Raw genomic sequence first — 7,488 nt, 5'->3', positions numbered from 1 at the left:
TAAATAAATAAATAAATAAATAAATAAATAAAATAGTATTATTATACAGGTAGGTAAATTCAACTATTCTCATTTATTACACTTAACATGAATTTCATGAAGTGTCCTAAACTTGGGACGGTACGAACCAGTGATTTCATTAGCAGAAAGAAAACATGCAGTGTATACGTATTTTACATTTGTATTTCATTGATGACAAAGAATATTGCATTACCATAAATATTATGATTCATACCTTTCTGTTGGCAGAACTGGATCACCACCGAGTTAATCTTGAGCGGATGTAAACTGTAAACTGCTGCTGTGTATGTTACCGGCAAAGACCAAGAGTGTGTGTGTGCGAGAGAGAGGGAGAGAGAGAGAGAAAGAGAGAGAGAAAGAGAGAGAGAGAGAAGCCCAACCCTGGAAGTGACCAGATGTCTTTATATCTGTCTACACGCTCTGCCTCTCAGCACTTGCCTTTATAATCTCACGCATAAATGGCCTTAATCTGATTATTTCCAGCATTGTGTTTTGTGAGTGACTTGGATAGGTCCACTGGGCTTTCCAAACTACTCACGTGGTTCAAAACGTCATTTCTCAGCAAAGACTTAAAACATCTATACAGTATTTTATTTTCACATATTTACTTTGCGACAGGCTGTATTGTGATCCCCAGATCTTAAACATTCACGCCCTGTGGACAGTCGCCATGCATATGGAGATCTTTTTTCATAAGTCATCACCACAGCTTCTGTATTTTTTAAATTTACAATCATATCCATAATTGCACATTAGATGGGTTAGGGGGTCCACTTTACACAAGGCTTCAGCTTCTAAGCGGCCGTACAAACCAAATTTTGATTTTGTGCACAGCAAGGGGTCCGTGGATTTATGCTCGCTTCCTCTGCAAATGTTATGCTGCGGGACCCTTTCAATTAGTTTTAAAACGCATCAGAGACACGGAGGAGAGAGATCGTCGTTTATGTGCGTTGTGAAAATTAGACTCTTAAGTACCAGCTGAAATTTTCAAGTCGAGGGCGGGATTGGACAAAATCACATAAACTGCAAAAAAGCAAGTATAATGGTGCATAATTGGTTCTCTAACAGCATTACACAAGGATAATAGCCTGTTACGGCACGCTGCACTAGTAAGTGCTTCCCTGGCGGAAAGCCTTTATGATATTGGAGGGGGTGGGGTGGGGGATATAATGATATTCTGGTTATTAAATGCGTGTAATTAATTTATGCAACACTGAAAATAAAGTTGGTATTATGACCTCGGTACGATGAGTCAGAAGATTGAAATCAGACAACTGTTGATAACTTTTTGTCTAGACATTTTTAAAGGCTTGATTGTTTTTTGGACAGACTTCAGAAGTTGAATATTTTATAAATCTCTAGTGCAGGGAAGTTTACAGTCATATTAACCGGCATATATGCATCTTAAAGGGCCAGTAGACCTTTTATCCTGGTTAATATACAGCAACTACCTATATTAATTGTGTTTAACAATGTTATACCCTTCGATGAAATTAAACAAAACAAATCATTAACACAAAAAGATAACTGACCCATGTGTAGTTTAAGTACAAATATGCATGAAGCAGCTTGTAGTTTTCCTAAGGAAAATATCTCTGTGGTCATATGTGGAAAGGAGTAAGACATTTTTAAATAAGTCTATTGTATTTTGTTAGGTGTTGTTGCGTGAGTTTTTTTTTTTTTTTTTTTTTAATATCTAGCGTCGCGCTTAAAATGTCAAATATCAAATAGTTGTAAACTGGAAATGCCAAAGAAGCATGTTTATTTTGGTAACATAAGTTTTGTGTGTGCTTCTAAAGTATATTATTAAATATGTTTAAAATATAATTCTTAAACATTTGGGAGTACAGTGATACGTGTATTTTACTAAGATTCATAACTGATAAAACAACACACCTTATCGTATGCAACTTTTAAACGGTCATATTTTCTGCTAAATAAACAAATAATAAATTTACATACACATATTCCAACGAGATGTACAATGTTACAATACAAGAACTACACTTAATGTTAAACAATATTATTTGACACGTTTGTGGTTGCCAGTGCCTTAATACAGAAAGATTGATTAAACTAGAATTAAGTCTTATACTATAGTCTATATTAAAAGCACATTTTCAACACCCATAAGTTGTGAAAGTTAAGATTAAACAACGAAGGACAAGGTATACCTGGTTCTACAGTAACCAATAGTTGTTTTACAAGCAAACAAAAAACATCACTTTATACCAACAAGACTAACTTGATTGAAGTGTTCAGCACCCTGGTCAGCTCCAGCGACGCACGCAGGGTATTTTCTTTCAGATACAGCATAATGTGTGTCTTTATGAGAAGAAATCCTCCGATTTGATAGGTCCGACTCGTGTTATGTATGACTTTATGTACTCTTAACCTGCAACGTGGCTCGGTTAAATTTCTCCTAAACCTTCTACAGTAGGTTAAATCATAATTTCAATTGACTTCATACATGGTTCATTACATTGTTGTCTGGTTTCTAGTAACACATACATTGTTATTTGCATGTCTGCATAACAATATAGATATTTTCTTTCCTTAAAGTAACGTTTTTGTTTTGTTCAGCTGTTTCGTGAAAGGCAGTGGTATAAACAGTTACGTCGGTGGCATTCTTTCACTTAAATAATAATAATAAAAAAAACATACTGTTATTTTGGGTGAACTACTCGGTTTTGCCGGTCGTAGAAACTACCCCTGTCAAAATGCCAATGACCAACCTAGATATAGAAGCAAGATTAAAATACTCTGTCCGCACCTTTAATTTAGTACACCTTTGCATTAGCTCCAGGGTTAACTCTATTGTTTCTCGAGTGACATCAGTGTGAATCTGGCAAATTGGCCCCTTGGTTTGCAAAAGGGCATAAACTAGTATAAATGTGTCTGAAAGCTTTAAGACACATGGGGTGATCTGTAAATATGTCACATGATACAGAGTACCCATTTACAGAAGCCATGTGTAGTACATTTGGGGTCCGTGTATAGCCTATCAAATGTGAAACGATCAATAATAAGAATTCTAATCTTTTGATAGCCTGCTATATTTGGGGGGGGGGGGGGGGTGGAGGGCCTCCCCATCTGGTGATCATCAGGTTTTAGTAAGACGGCGTTATGTATGTATGTATTTTTTTTGCAAATAAGACAGACAGACACATACACATATAATTTACAAAAAAAATAAAAAATTGAGAGAAATTGGTCTTTTGGGTCAATATGGTAGTTAAAGTACCATATTATTAAAGTATAAAGAATGGTTTTGTAATTACATTAACAGATAAAACACTTAACTACAATACATTGCAAATTAGATACCGTGTGTAATGAAGATACCCCCAGATTATGCATTCAAACTCATGTACTTGCTATATTTTTTGTTTATATCTATACTTTATAACTGGACATACAACATCATTTCTTTTTACACACATCCAATACCGTTATTTTAAAACCAAGAATGCTAGACCTATTTTAGATTTGTGGTGCACATTATATTGTTTTCATTTTTTTTTTTTTTTTTTGCAAAATGAATAAAATTGCGTCACAACTAGAAATTGATTAAAAAGCATACAAATACAAATCAAATCAATCAGAAATCGTTATATGAATGATATTTTTTTAAATTAACAAATACTTCTAATTAAAGCAATAATCTAAAGTCTAGACATACAGTATGGAGATTTGAAATATTTAAAAACAAAACTTTGTCTACAAAAGAGAATTTAAAAAATGAACACAAAATGAAAATGAACAAAAATGACGTTTGAAGTTTTTTTTTAATTGATTCGGCTGTCGTACATTTTAAACACATTTCTAAAAACAAAACAAAAAATAATTAAAACATGACCATTTTTATTAACAAAAATAAAGTCATAAACTGTACATTTTAAATAAGGACAAAAATAATAAAAAAAAATACCTCAACATATTTTAAACAGTTATCTGGAGCAAGAACCACATTTTTAATACAACAAATAACTGCAAATGTTATTTATTTATTTATCTTTTAATGCATCATTATGAAAGATTTCTATTGACTTTGAAAAATGTGAATTTGTATATCCCCTCCCCCTTGTACAAAATGATGTCATTGGAGTTTAAATGAGATGAAAACATATATGCTGATACTATATAGTTCATTCATATCCATTAATGACATCCACAGCTTACTGCCACCATATCATCATATTGTTTAAGAACTACATTTTCTTCATCATCAAAATACAAAAGATTAATGGAGTGCAGTTTATCTGGCACACAACAAGGCATTTCCACATCTTGTGAGAGTTTCAGAGCATTCACGATAGACTGGACAGTAGCATGGTTGGTGGCTCTCAAGCCTTCCCCAAGGGGAAATGGACAAGACCCCTTGCAATGATAAGCATTGTATCCTTTAGGTGAAATGATCCATCCAGACCAACCAATCTCCTCAAAGTCTACGTAGAGCGGGAGCCTTTGGCAAGACATGGGGTTCCTTTCAACAGACACAGAAGCAGATCGGATTTTTCTGCTTTTGCTTACCTGGTTGTCTGAAGGCACTGCATTTTCACTTGGGGTAGGAACCCGAGGGGTATCATCCTTTGCCAAAGCTTTCTGACCTAAAAATAAAGAAAGGCCGACCATTATATAACAGTACCTTGACAAACCAAAATGGGTCTATCTGCAGTTGTATTAAGATTGTGTGACTACACCAGTGCACAACTGTACCTGCCGTTATATCTTGGTACAACTACCAAGTCCCTATATTAAGATTTTACCACGTGCCTCCAACATTTTAGACTCGACATGTCAAAGTGTTTTCTTTTTCTTATGGTTAGGTTTTTCTTTTAGGAGCTGATGTTCAGTTCTAGTTTCCTGTCATAGACTTATGTAACATAGGTGTGGAGAGCCAAAGTGTCTTTATATTAATAAGTTCCAGTTCCATCTAGTTCACTGCAGCGTATTTCCAGCCAAACTAAAGTAAACTTGATCTCAAGTGGGAGATCACTAGATGGCGCTAGCTCTTATCTTCTATAAGAAAAATCTAGCCTGATACATATATGTAAGGCAGCCACCGATAACTTTTTTAGTGTAACTTTTTTCCACAACATTTGGTGTCCTCTCCACATTCCCTCCCTGTGCTAACAGGGTCCTTAATTTTGAAAATAATAATAAGTTTAAGAAAAAGGTTTAAACAATATGTCTTAAAAAACTCTGAAGTAACAACAACTATTAGCAAGCTCATGAAATAAAGTTTCACAGACTATACTATATCCCAAAATATTATTTATTTTATATTGAAAAATAACATTTTTTGTAAAATAAAATACTTTGTTTACTGTGAGTTTTCACTTTTCTTATCAATAGTAAAAATACTGGATGTTTAAATACAACGAGTTAGGCATGATTGTATTTATTAATGAATATCATGTTTCATGCACAATATTAATTCTCTTTTATTCTCACTTACAGGTACCTATCTAACATCATACCACAGTTTTACTTGGATTGGAAGAGTTTTAATGTGTGTCTCTTTTGAGATCCCAAGTAAAAAAAAATAAAATAAATAACAACCACATGGGCTTGGTGTTTGATGGGGTCATATTTGAATTATCTAAAGGCAGTGCAATTTTAAAGCTACAATTAGTAGATGTACGGGATAATGTATATATTTATATGTATTTGTGTGATGTCAACATGCCTATTTACAGAAAACAAGGTGTTGTATTGCATTATTTATATAGCCTATAATATCAATGGAAAATCGATAGAAAATAAGCAGAATCATTACCCAGCAGAGGCGAAATGTTTGTAGCTGTAGACCCTCTTCTCCCATCGTCGGAAAACAGCACAAGGAAGGCATGTTTCCCATGCTTTTGACTTCTTCCAAATCTGGATTCCAACGAATTTCCCGAAGGCAGTGTGGTGACAATAAGGAATCCGTGATTTGAGCTGCTGTCAATAATCCATTTAGACACCTACAATGAGAACATTGAACAGATGCAATTATATTGAGCTGCTGTCATGAATCGATTGGACATCTACCAGCAGAACACAAAACCAAATACAACTACAATAAAATACCTTTCAAATACGGTGTGTTAGACATAACAATAAATGCGCTTACCGTTTGAGTGACATTAATCACTTCCCATCCTTGAGTATACAGCGGTAATAATCTTGATGTAACCAGGTTCCCTCTCCATGGCTTAATCCCGCTATCCAGTAACTCATAAACATCAATCTAAAAAAAAGGAAGAACATTTAAACCTTCTGATAAAGCAAGCATATTGAAGGTGTTATAAAGGGTTTGGTACTTACTTTGCAGAAATGATGTCCAAATGATTTCCCAGGGACGATACTCTGTTTCTGTCTAAAAATCCGAAATTCAGCTTTAATCATTTTTTCTTTTCTTCCAAATGAGGATAAGTTGAAGTAGTAATGTGACTGATCGGAATGAACTAATTAAAAAAAAAGAAAAAAGAAAGAAACGTTCAAAATCATTATTCATGATTAACACACCTTCGTACACCACAAGTTGTTTCAAAAACAACAATAATGCATTTTATAGATCATTTCAAGTTATTTCAAATCTTAAACTACGCAATTTGGGAGTTTCATTCTCGTGTTGTTGTTACTCACCTTTATCCTCAAAACTTCGCACGACATTCCCTTCCAAAATTCCCGGATCCTTCGTTATCCCGTCCGAGTCAGCAACAGCATTGAATAGATCTACCATAAATTGCGGGGGTTTCCTGTGAGGTAACGCGTTTTGTGGTAAATCTCTAATGTCAAATAGCTCATGCAGTCTCTGGATTGCCTTTGAAACAACCTCATGTGTGTCTTTTCTCTCCGTTTCCCTCGCCAAGAGTCGTTGTGGAACTCTAAACAGTACAACTGGATCCAATAGCAACAGCAAGACAGCGCAGACACATAGCCTGGGTAATAATAACATGATGCTACGAATTGAAATATCTGACAGCAAGACGTATACTGTGTGACTCAGGAGTCAATGACAACTATTCATTACTCTCGCTCCCAAACTGATGTAGAGACAGAAAACAGGGTCCATATAAAGCCGCTCGTAAATCCATTGAGTTTTGCATACATAAGAAATGCAATTCTTCGGGTAGTGTTTTGATGACATTGACAAAAGTGGACAACACATCAGTAACACGATAGGCCTGAATAAACAGTGTTAATTGATTACATTATTACAGGCCAGTTGGGCCTTCGTCATTTGTTTAGGTTGTTTGCAGGTCATCGTGTCTCAAACATCCCAGGGATGCATCCAGATTCCAAAGGTAAGCTTCTGAAGCTTGTATTTACACGTTTGCAATTCTTTCAGTAAAACCGAGAAACTGTTCTTTGTTCTAAGTCGTCGTCGCCCCCCCCCCAACCACAACCCTATTTTTAATTTTCTGAGAAATTCTCTTCCAGATTGGTCAATTATTTTGTCATTAATTAAACTGTGAC

At 35.0% G+C, this 7,488-nt stretch overlaps 2 protein-coding genes across 2 annotated transcripts in view; both read right to left on the bottom strand.

The window, feature by feature from the left end:
• The window catches only part of LOC117418571 (dorsal root ganglia homeobox protein-like), a 9,801-nt gene extending 9,355 nt beyond the window's left edge, over positions 1 to 446 (bottom strand). The window contains exon 1 of the mRNA XM_034031747.3: positions 236 to 446. The gene's annotated coding sequence lies outside the window, so the exon portion shown is untranslated. The remainder of the gene's footprint in view (positions 1 to 235) is intronic.
• A 3,252-nt stretch (positions 447 to 3,698) lies between these two features.
• On the bottom strand, positions 3,699 to 7,337 carry LOC117417752 (bone morphogenetic protein 2-like). Its single transcript, XM_034030042.3, has 5 exons — positions 6,655 to 7,337; positions 6,334 to 6,473; positions 6,140 to 6,256; positions 5,804 to 5,990; positions 3,699 to 4,631 (listed from the first exon to the last, which is right to left on the bottom strand). The coding sequence occupies exons 1-5, from the start codon at positions 6,965 to 6,967 to the stop codon at positions 4,183 to 4,185; spliced, it is 1,206 nt and encodes a 401-aa protein (XP_033885933.1). The 5' UTR covers positions 6,968 to 7,337; the 3' UTR covers positions 3,699 to 4,182.
• Positions 7,338 to 7,488: the final 151 nt, after the last annotated feature.

Source organism: Acipenser ruthenus, chromosome 13 (assembly GCF_902713425.1).
Source record: "Acipenser ruthenus chromosome 13, fAciRut3.2 maternal haplotype, whole genome shotgun sequence".
NCBI classification, from domain to species: Eukaryota; Metazoa; Chordata; class Actinopteri; order Acipenseriformes; family Acipenseridae; genus Acipenser; species Acipenser ruthenus.
This window is presented reverse-complemented; position numbering and strand designations above follow the sequence as displayed.